This window comes from Gobio gobio (genome assembly GCF_949357685.1).
Source record: "Gobio gobio genome assembly, chromosome: 1".
In the NCBI taxonomy this organism is placed as follows: Eukaryota; Metazoa; Chordata; class Actinopteri; order Cypriniformes; family Gobionidae; genus Gobio; species Gobio gobio.
Window position 1 is genome coordinate 52,923,833 of NC_137097.1, and position 15,272 is coordinate 52,939,104.

The 15,272-nt window shown below is 39.4% G+C and overlaps 1 protein-coding gene across 2 annotated transcripts; it reads left to right on the top strand.

Moving 5' to 3' along the window:
* The first annotated feature begins 2,737 nt into the window (after positions 1 to 2,737).
* Positions 2,738 to 14,859, top strand: srrm2 (serine/arginine repetitive matrix 2). Of its 2 annotated transcripts, none has more exons than XM_079834203.1 (14): positions 2,738 to 2,926; positions 4,459 to 4,722; positions 7,110 to 7,205; positions 7,357 to 7,542; positions 7,715 to 7,801; positions 7,889 to 7,954; positions 8,464 to 8,493; positions 8,584 to 8,694; positions 8,968 to 9,100; positions 9,639 to 11,569; positions 12,937 to 13,650; positions 13,727 to 13,828; positions 14,122 to 14,232; positions 14,319 to 14,859. In XM_079834203.1, the coding sequence occupies exons 2-14, from the start codon at positions 4,475 to 4,477 to the stop codon at positions 14,371 to 14,373; spliced, it is 3,870 nt and encodes a 1,289-aa protein (XP_079690329.1). In that variant the 5' UTR covers positions 2,738 to 2,926; positions 4,459 to 4,474; the 3' UTR covers positions 14,374 to 14,859. The 2 variants fall into 2 exon arrangements, with proteins under 2 accessions (XP_079690329.1, XP_079690330.1); XM_079834204.1 differs by having other exon boundaries at positions 14,322 to 14,859.
* Positions 14,860 to 15,272: the final 413 nt, after the last annotated feature.

The window sequence follows — 15,272 nt, forward strand, 5'->3', positions numbered from 1 at the left end:
TAGCAGCTAATCAGCATATTAGAATGATTTCTGAAGGATCATGTGACACTGAACACTGGAGTAATGATGCTGAGAATTCAGCTTTGCCATAAACGAATGAATTATATTTATTAACATATTAAATTATATTTGCAATTATATAATACTGTAAAAAGTGTATTTTGACAAATGTAGCCTTGAAGCAGCAGAAGCAAAAGCAGCAGAAGATGGTTATTTTCCCCCTTTGGGGGAATGGGAGAAGGGGAAAAGCAATAAGGGGAAAAGAGATAAGAAAATCACCCAGGATGTTGGAAATTCAGCAGATAGTGATAGACAGGCAAGTTAAAAGGAAGAGGGGAAATTATCAAGGAGTGGAAGAGTATGAGGTGATCTTTAAAGTGAGAGATGGAAGTTGGGGTTTCGGATCGTTTAGCCTATTAAAGATTACTATATAAAACAAGAAATTGGAGAAATCCGTCATTCTAAAACTTTAGCGAATGTAATGCTAATGAAAATATGTAAAACACCAGAGCAACAAAACAAAGCATGTAAAGTGACAAACTTGAGTGGAAAGAGTGTAGAAGGTTTTATCCCTGGAGGTAATGAGACAAAAGGAGTTATCAATGGCTGCGTCCGAAACCTGGAAAATGCTGCCTTCAGAGGACACGTTTCAAGGCACGTCAGAATCTAATGTTAGCTCACTTCCTGTCTCCAGAGACACCTTCATCTGATCGATTTTTGAAGGCAGCATAGATGTATCCTTCACTGCCTTTGATATCCCACAATCCTGTGCTTTCCATTCTATGAGCTGAAAAAAAAGATGGTGTCCGAAAGTTGCGTTTGCTGGTCAGTTTGTGTGTAAATGTACTGTTTTTTTTTTTACCAACATTTTCTACTTCTGATGTCATTTCTAGCGACTAATGTAGTAATTAAATATTTGTTTAGTTCTCACCAAAGCTCTGTCTATTTTGCTTTAGATCATTAAACGGTTTCACTGCCTAAGAAGTCTGTCCGAAATTAGTTTTGTGAGGTGCCTTCATGCACAAACGCTGCCTTGCAAGTCATTGTCTGATTTCCGACGCAGTATTTCAAAGAAATTAGAAGTTGTTCAAGTGAAAGCATTAAGAATATGTGGAGGGGCGATGAGAACAACACCACTTAATGCACTTTTAATTGAAATGGAGGAAACCACATTGGGGCCTTTTTGTTATTGGACTAGTTACAAAGTAGTAATTTTATAAATCCTGCAAGAAATGTATTGGAAGAACATTGGGAATTTCAGGTGAAAGAATGGAAGTAAAAGAAAGACTGATGAATATGAGGGCATAAGGAATGTGTCATGTGCTCTGTGTCTGTCCTTGGACTTTTACGTTGAAGTGTTTCCTGTGCTTTATTTTGCAGTTCTTTGTAGTTTTTCATTTTGATTAGTCTTCCCTTGTGTTTCCCATTTACCACACCCCTTGTTATCTTGTTAAGCTTGTCTGCCTGTGTATATGCTTGTGGTTCACTTGTCTTTTGTCTGTCGTTGTTAACCTGTTTGCGTCATGGTTCTTGAGTTCCTGGATGTTCCTGTTTTATTTATGGAAATGTGCAAGTGTGTGTGCAAGTGGATTCCATCTCTCTGCTTCGTCTCTCAGCATTCGTAACAGAATGGGAGCGAAAGATTTAAAGAGGACCAGCAGTGTGCTGGCCACCAGTCCCACCATGGTTTCTGTCAGAACCTAGAGTAGATCTTGACATACTAGATCAAATTAAGGAAGCTGAAGGTGACCCTGTGATCATGGTTAACAATCATTTAAAAAGCAAGTGGACAGAGTATATGATACAAATGGGTCAGTTAACTTAATTAATAGAAAAGCAACAATAGAAATAAGCATTCCACAATTAAATATAAATAATGGAAACGAATGACAGATAATGTGTCAGTTATTACTGCAGAGCTTCTATTGTTTGGGTCCTTGGGTGGGTGGAGGAAAATAGTACTGGAAAAAGAACAATATGCTCAGACTCAACTGCAGCTCTAATGGCAATAAAGGGAAGGAAGAGGCCTGATCAGATCTAGTAGAAATACTATAGTAACATTAAATCGAATAAATAAAATGCCGAACACAGTAGGGTTTATTTGGACACCAGTTCATATAAGAATTCAGGGGAAGGAAGAGGCTGATGAAATGGGGGGAAAAGCTGTACATTGTACATTACAATGAAGTAGAATTGGAAGTAATGAATGGAAAGGTTGAGTGTAAATTATTCAGCTAGAATTAATTGATTTATGGCAAAAGAGAATGGGAATAGGGAAATAATGGAAATAAATATTTTTTCTATTCAGTCAACAGTGAAACATTCAATAAATAGGTTTAGGAAGAAGAGTGTGATTATAACTAGACAGATTCTGGGCTGGCAATGGTTGGAAAACAGCGAGATGGCAGATGCATGTGGAGAAGTAGAAACTGTGCGCCATGCATTAATGGATTGTCCTTGTCATTGAACAGAAAGAAATGTTATGTGCTCAGAGCTGTTGGAAGCTGGAATTTCAAGTAATTCATTAAAATCAGTACTTTGTAATAAGATATGAGACAACAAATTTTTTTATTTTTTGGTACCGGACTGGATTATATATAAGGATATAATCTATTAATTATATTATATGAACTGAGGAGGGCAGCAATATGCCAATGATGCGTCTAGTCTGCCGCAAATTAAAAAGAAGACAGCGAGTACGTAGCATTGTGGGAAATGTAGTCCACAGTCATTCCCCGAGTTTTCTCGCGATATCGTCCAAATGAGCGTTACCTGTTCGTTCTAGCCAACGTTGCGCACATCGTTTTTATTTTACTAAGATTATTTGATCTAGAATCGCTGGGTTTTCGCTCGCAGTGCCACATTTGTTCGATCTTTGGTCTGTAACGGTTCTACTTTTGTTCTCTCCCTGAGCGGGATCGCAGAGGTATGTAGCGCACACGTAACAGAAGCTTAATGACCAGTTAGCATGCTGTACTGTAGAGTGATCCTGTTAGCCCAAAGACACAGTTAGCGTGCTAAAACAACCCTCATTCTGTTATACAAGTAAACACTGGGGTTATTTAGTATGTATTACATAAAGACTAAGAGTGATAGAGAATCAGAGGCAGTGGAGTGAAGGAAGTATTTGCAGTAAGGTTACTACAGAAGGCCTCGGCCTGCTGCTGTTTTAAGACTGTTCTTCATCTTGTGGGCGCGATACAGTGTCTAGGTATTAAAATACAGCGAGCAGCCTACCTAGACAGCACGTTGGCCATAATATGGGATGTTTGGAGCGTTTAACACGACTTTTATGCTCTCTTGGTAGGCGTATTGTGATTCATTGTCATAATTGAGCTCGTTTCAACATGTTTGATCAGTTGTTTAGAACACACGTCTCTGTGAATGATTTATAAATGATAACACTTGAGTTGTCTTATGCTTTACTTTCCATACTCGTGAGGTTTCATGATCTGGAAAGTAATTCAGATTTTTTTGCCCCATCAGCCATGTCTTTGACAATGTGCTAAATCTGGCTATTTCTGGACTCATGTGGTTTTCTAGAGACTCAGCACATTAACCCTCAGAGACCCAAGAATTGAAACACATTAAGTACGTTTTTAGAAAACACTTATTTGTTTTAAAAAAACCTTTTTGTTTAGGCAAAATGTGCTTTGGGGAGTAATTTAAAATACAAATGTATTTAAAAAATGTAACCAGTAAGAATACAATCGTGAAATGGAAGTATTCATATAAAATAATGAAAAAAACCTAGTAAAATGGTCTCATCAGTGTATGTTCAAAGTGTCCTGTGACTAGATTGTTAGACGTCAACACGTTAGAAGGTCCAAAAGTGTTAAGAATTGCATTAGCTGACTGGTGTGTGACTTAAGCGAACTGTTTTATATGCAATTTTTTGTGATACATTTCCGATTGTCAGCTACTGTTGTGGTGTTATTTAATTGCTTCACACCACCATTGCAGTTCTGCTAGGATCTCTGAGGGTTAAATAGATAAATCCACTCAAGACTTGCGTTTATGCAATTTCAAGTCAGCCGCTTAGTTTGTTCCTTTTTCATTTGTTTAATATGTTTTTGTTGCATTGTATTAAGTTTGAAAACAGAAATTAAAACTTAAGTTCCTTCTCTATTAACTATTTGCATGCTTTAATTGTGTTACTTCTAAAATAAACAATATCATAATGTTTTTTTATTTTCATGTTTAAAGCTCACCATTTACCTGTTTTCCTATATCATTTTTAGCAAAAGTATGTCAAGGAAAAACTAGAATCATATGTATTATTTGTGTAATGTCTTCCACAAATGCAGAAGGCGCCATAATGTCTCCCAGCAGCACTCATTTATTTACATTATTCATGTATCAAATGCTTTTATTCAAGGTAATTTGAAAACTAAAAATGCGATATAGAATTTTTTTTTTCAGTTCAGTGCTTAGTGACAAGTTATTATTTTCTTTCAGACCTCTCAGAGCAGAGATGTATAATGGTATCGGGCTGACCACGCCGCGAGGCAGTGGCACGAACGGCTACGTTCAGCGGAATCTCTCCAGCGTACGCGTGAAGAGGAACAGGGATGAGCGCGGAGGAGAGCGGGATGAGAAAGACAGAGAGAGACTGGAGAGCCAGCTGAACAGACAACCTAATGCTGAAATCCTAGAGCACCAGAGGAAGAGACAGCTGGAGGTGAAATGTGCCGAGCTGCAGGACATGATGGAGGAGCAGGGGTAAGATGAGATGAAATATACCGGGACACACGATTAACCTGTATACCGGGACACACGATTAACCACGATTAATTTGTCAACCGGTGCTGTGCTACGCAGTCACGAAAGCTTATCTTTTGCATGCATTTTTAAGCAATACGGTTGAAGTACAATTAGCAGCGAAAGATAACTAATTTTAGTGTATGCGAGCGCTGTTTGAGAGACTTTCTCAGAGTGTGTGTGAACTGAACTGGGGGCTTTTGCTGCCTAATTGGGCTTGAACGGGTAAATACACATACCCATGTGTCAAAGTGATCATGTATTTGCAAGTAAACAGTCATTTATGTCTTAAGTCAACGAAAACAGCTTAGAGAAAACGCTCAAGTATATTGGATCCAGGCAGTCGGTCTTAAAGTGACAGCATCCAAATATTCCTGCTGTCATTTAATATGCTAATCAAAAAACAAAAAAGAGAGAATCTCTCACTGCTCTTGGCTGAATCACTTTTTTAACTTTAATTGGAATAGATATATATATTTAATTTACTTAGTAAAGACTATGTAGCCTGACGTCGTCATACTCAATTCTAGTCAGAATATGAGTCTGAGACCGCTCCGTTGGGCTGTGATTATGGGGCGTGTTTCAACCGAACCAGGAAAGATCTCAATTGGATAGACCTACAACCAATCAGAGCGACGCACAACGTTAGTAGTCAAATGTCAACAGACTCAACTGCACTGTGTTGCCATGTCCGCGGGTTGAAGCGACCCCAATTATGTGATATACAAACCCAGGAATCCGATTTTTAGCTGCCAGCCCTGCCAAAATAACACATATTTCCCCCCCCAAATGCCTTTTTTTCCCCGGAGAACCCCCCCTGGAAAGCTATTGGGCTTGTTTTTGGCTAGTTTTGAGGAACGTTAGCAATTGGGCGGGTTTTGTTGTAAAAACTTGGCAACCCTGTCTGCACGCACGCTGGAATAAGTAGCCTAACGTTAGAAGAACAAGATTAGTGTACGATCTTTGCCGGTGTTGTAAAAAAAATAATTTAAGGATACACAGAGTACTTACCAACACGATCATCATTTCTGAGAGAAATTGTAAAAGTGAATGCATATACGAACAAGTTCTCCGTTTAGGATTAGAACAAACTCAACCCAAGCGGCTTTTGATGACGTGGATGATTACGTTACTGTTTATCATCTGTCCATCATCGTCTAAAGCCCGCCCTGACAATTTCATTGGTCCGAACAGTTTCTGTTCGGGCATAATTACTTCTCTATGGATCAAGTCCAGACCGAACTGTCCGAGTAAAAATGTTGTGGGCGGGGCTAAGTTCGGCTGGCATCCAGGCTAAAGACTATGCATTGTTTTATACATTTTGTTTACTTTATACATTTTTATCTAGTAATTCTAGTGCTTGATTTTTTTTTCTTCCAGGTAGGTCTATTTCATTTGTATCTTTGTTCTTTTGGAGTTTGTTTTCTTTGCTCTTTCTTTATCACAGTTTAAGATTTTGGTCATATCGCATCGTATTTCCTCCCAGTGGCTTCTGAGCTTTCAGTATCAAATTTAAATCAAGCAACATGCCAGTCTCAACAAATGCTAGTTTTGTACCTTATCTCTCAGCTCCATTTAAAAAAATATATATATATATATAAGTGGTAAAAGTTTCAGTACAAAACACCACATCAGCGTATTAGAATGATTTCTGAAGGATCGTCTGACACTGAAGACTGAAATCAGCTTTGCCATCAAAGGAATAAATTACATTTTAAAAAATATTTTAAAATGGACAATAGTTTTCAATTGTAAAATTTCACAATATTCCTGTTTTTAAATAAAATAAATGCATCCTTGGTGAGCATACAAGACTTCTTTCAAAAACATGGTTTTGTGTTATGATCATTCTTAATGAGTTCTTAAAGTCCCAGTGAACCGGAAGTTGCAACCGACTTTATTTCAGTGATTTGACGTATTTCCGAGAGAAACGGAATACTAAATGAGCAGAACAGAGGGCGTGGTTTGTTTGTTCCTCCCTGTGACCTGATTGGATATAGAAACGTAGGCGTTTCATTCAGAAAACGCACCTCCTCGCCATCTCTGTTTATTAGCTCGCGGGCAGCAGACTGTCAGTTGGATGGGCGTGTTTAATGATGGCATGTCGGTGTCGAAGCCCAAGCCGTCAAACAGACGTCATCAAAAAAGGCCTACCAATGTAGAGGGGAGGAGCATTTTCAGATTTTGATTAAAGATTACGAAGCCAAATAATTTTTTAATGCGGATTGACTTGCACGGATGGATTGTTCACCACAAAACTAGCAATTTGCGCTAACAAAGTAAATATGATCAATTTTGATTTCACGAGGACTTTAAGAGTGACCTGACCAGTCCCTCATGTGTGACAGGTACTCTGCCGAAGAGATTGAAGAGAAAGTCAACACCTTTCGTTTGATGCTGCAAGAAAGAGAAGAACCTGCACCTCCTCCAACAGAGAAGCCAGTGTGAGTATTACTTCAGACCATTCAAACGGACATTGAGATTTTTATGAGGGCCTTTTGTGCACTATATATATATAAATATAATATAATATAATATAAATAAATTAAAAACATTTTTTTTATATATATATCCACATTTTGCTCTTTTTAACAGTGTGACTGAGACTCATGCTCTGGCAGCTGCTAACCAGCAAAAAAATGACCGTCTGAGAGAAGCCTTCGGTATCAGCTCTGACTACGTCGACGGCTCATCCTTTCATCCTGACCGGAAGGAGCGAGAGAAGGAGAAGAGGGAGCAGGAGAGGCTGGAAAGAGAGAAACAGCAGCAGCAGAAGTACCAGTGAGTAGATGGAGGGGTCTTATCATGAGGAATCACTTTTTACTTTATCTTTTGAGATAAAAGAGCTTGATGTACTTTGAAGACGTTCTGTAACTTTCAGAAGTCAAAGCCTTTGTGTTGTACCTTATCTGAGTACTTACTGTTCTGTCTGTTTCTCATCTTTTTCTTTCAGGATTATTAAGTCTGATGATTCAGATTCATCTCCAGAGCGAAAAAAGAGCAGGAAGAAGAAGAAAAAGAAAAACAAAGGCAGAGAGAGGTAAACCGAAGAAAGGAGGATGCATTTGGAATACTTAACATGACTTTAAAGACAATAATATATTAATGAATCAATTTTCACTCTTAGCTCTGAGAGCCCCTCACCTTCCCCTCTGCGAGAAAAGAAAAAGGACAAGAGGAAGAAAAAGAAAAGGTTTAATTTAATGCCTTTAATTTTGTTTCCTTGCATAACAATATGCTGTTAATTATTATTCTTATATTGCCCTCTAGGAAAGAAGAAATTTGGTAAAATGAATACACCTAAATGTATTTAATTGAGTCAGTATGAATGTGCGAATCATGTTTTGCATTTGTAACTTGTTCTCAAGTCTTACTTTTCTGCACATTATTCATAAACCATCCAGGAGAAGGTTTAATATTCAGATCAGAATATCTGCACGTGGGAATAAAAAATATGTATTATCAGGATCACTTTCAACTGAGATGCTTCAAGTTAAATTGTGTCAGTGGCTACGACGTGAGCGACAAAATCAAATAGAATTTGTTATAATCAGTGATGCTTTACAAAACAAATTCCTGACAGTAAACTGGTGCTCGTTCTATTTTTGACGTACTCCAAGCACTCATGCTACTTCTGAACACAGAGAGCAAATGGATTTTCTATTGTTTTAATGGCTTAAATAACAATGTCTTTGCTTTTAGGGAGGAGTCAGTGAAGAGTGACACTGAGAGGTAGGTTTTCTCCTTACTGTTTTAAGTTATCTTTGAACAGATTACACATTCTTTATTTACATTTAAATGTTATAATTTATCTTGCCGCAGTTCATCAGATGAAAGAGAAACATCCAAAAGAAAGAGAAAAAGGAGTGACAATGAGGCTCCTGCCAATAAGAGCCGAAAACAGCAGAGTGCATCCTCCAGCCCAGCTCACAGGTAACATGACACACAAAATAAGGCCATGTGCGCACTACATGACCAGACTATTTTAAAGTGTGTACTAAGTGTCTTGATCTTTTTCTTGTAGCATTTGCAAAACCTTTTTCCAGCCTTTTCTCCCATTAAATAATTTTTTTCCCACCAGTAGTTTTAAATTATATGGAAAATGTATGAATGCTTGCTCAGCGTTTGAAATGGTCTAGTTTATCAAAAAGTTATTGATGAAAATTCAAGTTCATGTAAATTTATATGCATGCTTTTTCTTTTCAGCCCATCCCCTCAAAGAGGGAAGCAGCAGAATAAATCAGATTCTCGTCCAGATGAGGGGAGGAAAGGAAGATCCCCTGACAGGAGGCGCCGTGGCCGTATTGAGGAAAGCCCAAAGAGGTTGGAAGTCAGAGAGGTAATCCATTTGTTCTTTTGGAAGTCAGAATCATATTCACACTGTATTTGTTTAATCTGATTTATTCCTTTTTATTTGATTAGTGAATTGGACTAGTTAAATTCTTATGTATATAGTCTTTCCTGTTATTTTACCTTAAACTTATTTATATTATTTGTTATTTTTTTATTGTGTGTGTGTGTAATGTATTAAATAAGCATTCATTTTTAGTATACATTTATAGTATACATTTTATTACACACAATGTCCACGTTAAATTACAGCCAAACCCATTCGGATGGTGTCTTCGGCCATTGTTTTTTGAGCGCTTCGCCACAAGCATTGTTTTAATATAGTTTATCAAGTTAAAAATAGTTAAATATTTAAAAAATGCATCTAGAGACCCCCGCATTTAACACAAGAACCTGTCATGCAAATGTTTGATGACTGATCTAATTATGCAGGCCTTCCTTGAGCATGATTAGTCAAGCAGTTATTCAGGCAAACCCCTAACTAGTTGATTTTTAAAAATATTTGGTTCTGTCTTCTCCACTTTTAGAGATCACCAAGACGCTCAAGAACGCCAGAGCACAACAGAAGAGACAACGGCCGAGAACGTGAGAGAGAACAAGTGCAAGAAAAACCTCAGAGACGACAACACAACTCTTCATCACCATCTCCTCCACCAAAGCAGAGGCGGGACAGACGACCACGGAGTGAAGAGAAGGAGAAACCCCCGCAGACAAGACACAACTCCTCTTCACCATCTCCACCACGTAACCAGCAGCAAGACAGAAGACAACGGAGCGAAGAGAGACAGAAACCCTCTCAGCGGAAAAGGCGTGACTCTTCGTCTTGTTCTCCGACTCCTAAGCTGCAAAGAGACAAGAACCAAGTGGACAATGGGAGAAAGAACAAAGGTCAAAGAAAAAATGACTCATCCTCATCCCCGTCCCCTCCACGTAAAGACAGAACGAGAAGAGGACACAGCGGAGAGAAAGAAGCTTCCCTGAGGGACAGGGAAATGGAGAGCCGTGGGGACAGAGCGAGAGACAGACAGAGGAATAGCGATAGAGAAAACATCCTGTCTAGTAGAAAGGATGACCAAGGACGGGAGAGTGATAAAGGGAAGGAGCGAGACCGAAACCGATCTAGTGACTCCATGTCTCCTGCTAAACGTTCACCTTACACCAATGGAGGGCAAAAAGAACGAGATCGTAAACTGGAGAAGGAGCGTGAAGAACAGAGAGAAAAAGACAGAAAACGAGAGGAGATGAAGGAAGAGGCTTTGAGAAAAGCCAGAGAGAGCGACAGAGAAAAGGAGAGAAACCGCACCAGAAGCCAAGAGGTGTCCCGATCAGACAGAAAGTCCTCCTTTAGCTGTCAGCCTGAGGACAGACGAGGTGTCAGAGGAAGTGAGCCAGAGCAAGAGGTGGGCAAGAAAGACAGGAAAAATGAAGAGGAAAAGAGGCCGGAAAAGAGTCCTCAAGACCAAAAGGAGGAGAAACGGACTCAAAAGGAAAAGCCTGCGAAGAAAGACAAAGCTGCAAGTAGTAGTAGTAGTAGCAGCAGCAGCGGCAGTAGTAGCAGCGAGAGCGATAGTGACAGCTCCTCATCGTCATCGTCGTCGTCCTCCTCCTCCTCTTCATCGTCATCATCCTCGGATGATGAAAAGAAGAAACCGAAAAGTTCAAAAGATAGCAGCACAGCCAGTAAATTGGTTCCTAACGCTGTCATCGCTCAGGCTATTGCACGCCGTGAGAAGGAGAACCGAGGAGGGGATGGAGAGAGTGATGAAGGCAAGAAGGTGTACCCTCCCACACAAAGACCAAGCTCACCTCCTGAGCCCCAGAGAAAAATGGACAATGTTGATAAGAGACAACGAGATGTGGAGAGAGACCGGAGACCTGGCAGCTACTCGTCTCCTGCCACAGGAACCAAAGACCGTGGAAAAGAAAGGTACACTCCCACAGAGAGTTCCAGCCCGCCTCCTTCACCCCCCCAGAGAGTCCGGAACCGGTACACGCCTTCAGAAGAAACCAAATCTCAGAGCAGAGATCGTGGAGGCGAGCGATATACCCCGTCAGAGCTGGAACTAGAGTCATCACGTCCCTCGCCTGGCAGAGGAAGAGATCGACAGAGTGACCGAAAAAAAGACGCGTCGCCTACGTCTCTGAGGGGAAAAGGAAGAAATGACTTGTCACAGGTGAAACAGACAGTAACTCGGCTTTCACCAAAACGCACTCCACCACGACAGTACCAGGACCCACAACGCTCACGTTCCCCCAGTCCGAGGCGAGGAGTGAGAAGACTGTCACCTCCACGAAACTCATCCCCTTTCCGACGGGACCGCAGCCGAGAACGTCTCAGAGAACGAGAGAGGGACCGATTTAGAGCAAGACCAAGTGACCGAGAACGAGAACGTTCCAGGGAGAGGAGAATGAGGAGCAGCAGATCCAGGAGTCCCCGAAGACAAAGTCCTCCCTACAGGTTAGTCATATTACCATGTTTGGAAAAACTAAACTCAGCATTAAAAGTAGTCGCAGCTGGCAGTCTGTGGAAATGGGTTAAGTGACAGGGGTGTCTTGCAGTGTCACATGGTAAAGCTGTTTTTAAATATCCTTTTACATACAGTTTTTATTATCTCCTATTTTAATTGTTTTTAATTAACACGCACGTATGAGCAAGAAAATGTATGTGAACCCCTTTGAATGAAATAAAATGTGATATGATCCTCATCGAAACGATGTGCTTAAGCTGATTACACACCATTCAAATTTCTCGTGTCTGTTTTGACCACACCCATTAAACATTTACATTGCTGGAGGAAAAAGTGAATCCATAGACTAATTACTTCAACAAAAGCTATTTGGAGTCAGTAGCTTCAAAAATGTGGAAAAAGCACTTTTTCAAAGTCCCCCCAAAAGTTTGCATGCCTGTAAATCGAGAAGCATTTATCTTAAAAATCCTGGTTCTTTACAAATGTTTATTTTGGTATATTCATTTTAAGGCCCTATATGGTTCAGATCCTGAGATATGGGGATCCATTTGCGAATAGTTGAATTTTACCTATTTTCAATGGTCATTTTGCTTGCCGCGGATACTTGTTGCATTTACAGAGGAATATCTAAAGAACAAATGATTTTGAAATTAGAAATGTACCTTTTTATTAATTCACGTAAAAGTAATAATTCCTATATCTTGATTTTTGAGTTTATAAATGTATTAATCACGAAATCATGGCCATAGTGCATTACTTTTATTCCACTTTTGGATTTCAGAAAGGTACACTTACAAAGCTCTCTAAGGTAAAAAATTATCCTTTTGAATGTCTTTTAATTTTTAAAAAAAAAATTGACATCAGTGATTCTGCTGCATACTACTATTTATAGAATCGTATGAATACACTATTGAGGACAAGTTAGTGCCCCAACTCGTGCATTTCAGTGTAATTGTGACACTCAGACAGGTATGTTCTGTGCAATTGTTTTTGATAGAGGAAAATTATTCATTATCATATACTCCAGTCTTCAGTGTGACATAATCCTTCAGAAATCATTTTAATATGATTTGGTGCTCAATAATTTTTTTTTTATTATGTTGAAAACAGATGATACAAGTTCAAAAGAGCATTTACTTGAAATAAAATTATTTTGAAACAATTTATAAATGTCCTTACTTTCACAAAGTATTCATTTATTTTGTTGGTTTTGTCTGTGTGGCCAGTGATTTAGCCAGGTGTCCCTTTACTTTGAGAACTATACACTGTAATTTAGCAGAGTTTTAAATTAAGTTTATAATAACAAAAATGTCTTGTTAGTGCGGTTATTACAACATTTCTCTCTCTCTACACCTAGGTTTCGCCGTTCACCCTCTCCAGTACGTAGGCGCAGAAATAGTCGCTCTCTGTCAAGAGAAAGAGAAAGGGAGAGAGAGCAGGAGAGGAGAAATCGAGAGCGAGAGAGGCAGCGTGAACAGGAGAGAGAGAGACAACGAGAGCAAGAACAAAGGAGGAGGGCACCACCCAAAGATCCCACTCCTCCACACCGCTCGTCATCTTCATCCTCTTCCTCCAGTTCGACCTCTTCATCCTCACCCTCTCCTCAAAGACAGATGAAGGGGGTAAAGTCAACAGATGCAGATAAAAAGAAAATTGATGAACCGACAAGAAATAAGCAACCAGAAAAGATCTCTAAACTTCCGTCTCCCTCCCCTCCTCGTGAGACTCGTCTCCCTTCTAACCATCGCTCTCACTCCCGTGAACTTGCTGCCCATTCTAGATCACCAACGACCAACCAATCACAAAGCAGGGATCCACCAGGTGACCGATTAAAAGGCCAGTCCCCATCATCTGTCCATGAGCAGCACCACGAGCTGCCAATGAAAGGAAAGAACTCAGTGAACGGGAAACCAGAGAAGGAGAGCTCTGGCCAACAACAGAAGCGGCAGAGAAGCAGCTCCAGTTCTTCATCTTCCTCATCGTCATCTTCATCATCGTCCTCATCTTCATCCTCATCATCATCATCCTCATCATCAGACAGCTCAGACAGTGAAACAGAGAAAGGAAAAGGGTAGGTGCCAAGTCATTTAGCATTTATGTAGCTCAGTTTAATAGATGGTACTTCATTTTAATGTTTGTTTTTCCAGGGATGTTAAAGCAAGTACAACTAGAGATGCTGGCAAGACGGCGAAAAGCAGAGCTTCTTCGTCATCATCCTCATCAGAAAGTGAGCAAGAAGGAAAGAAAAGGTAGAATTTATGATTTATTAATTTATTCCACCTCTACTAGCGGAATAATAGATTTTCCACTGCATCAAGTCAACATGGAATCAAAATTGACCCTATTTACTTTCTCCGTTTGTGGATGATCCAACAATCTTGTTTAGGCAATGTTTTAAACTACTGTTATAGTAGGGCTGCACTATTAATTGAAAAAAGAAAATCAAAATCATCAATAGAAGTCACATTAGAGACATAAATTTACATCCCATTTTGCTACCCAACTCTAAACCACTGTCTCAATCATTGTTTTAACTATGCAGTCCACCACAGCCCAAAAGAGTGCCAGCAGACTCGCTAAGAGACTCTAGGTCACTTAGTTACTCCCCTCCAGCGAGGCAACGAAGACCTGCTCATTCTCCACCCGCTCGACGGTCAGTTCTGAACAGATCCATCTATTTCAGCATGTACTATAATTTTTCTTATGACTAATATTGATCTCCTCTCTGTTTTCCATAAGCAGTGCAAGCAGGAAGTCAAGAAGCAGATCTCCAGACAGTCGACGGAGGAAATGAGTGAATAATTGTTCTCTTTTTTTGTTTTGTTTTCTGGACTCTCTTATCTGACCCTCACTGGACCGGATCATCTCGGTATCACATGGATGAGACTAGAAATGTGACTAGTTGTAATGGTGATATTTTTACCATTAGTTGGGGAAGGTCTATCGAAACTTGGTTCTTTGTAACTCTTCCCAAAAGGGAGGATTTATTTTTACCTTTATTATGGTGTAATTAATGTTTAAGGAGGCCAGCTGAGACACTGAAGCTCTCATCAACTATTGCTCTGTGCCAACAGATGCTGGATGCTATTTGTATACATACACACAAAATCACACATGTTCAGTGGTTTCTGTTTGCTACATTATTCTGAATGTAGATGAACGTCTGTAATTTGGTGATCAGAATGGACAATATTCTGTTCCTGCATATGTGGACAGAGTCTGTTGCTTTGTTTATTTGTTGGAAAAAAGAATTGTGTATAATAAAATGGCAGTAGAATCATCTTGTCTGAAGTTTTAGTTTGTGGTGCTGAATGAGAAGCTGATCCCAAATATACAGCACTAAATTCTTTAAAGCTGTGTGCAATTTAATGAATGCTTTTTGAGATAAAGGTGGCCCTGTTCCAAAAAGCCCCAGTCCCACACCTTTGATGGAACTATTATGAGTGGTCAAAAAAACATAAAATTGGTAGGTTGATTTTCTCAAAGCATTAAAAAATAAAGTTATTATATTTGTTTATAGTCTGTAGTTCAGATACATAAAACAGGTATTGGAGAAAGCCTATTAACATGAAAAATTAAGCTTTATAACTTGAGACTTCCTCTCTTACAGAAATGTGCTAGGGTAGTGTTGCTCCCAAAATACTATAGTAAATTGTTGCTACAATACATTTGTACATTACAATACATTTTTCA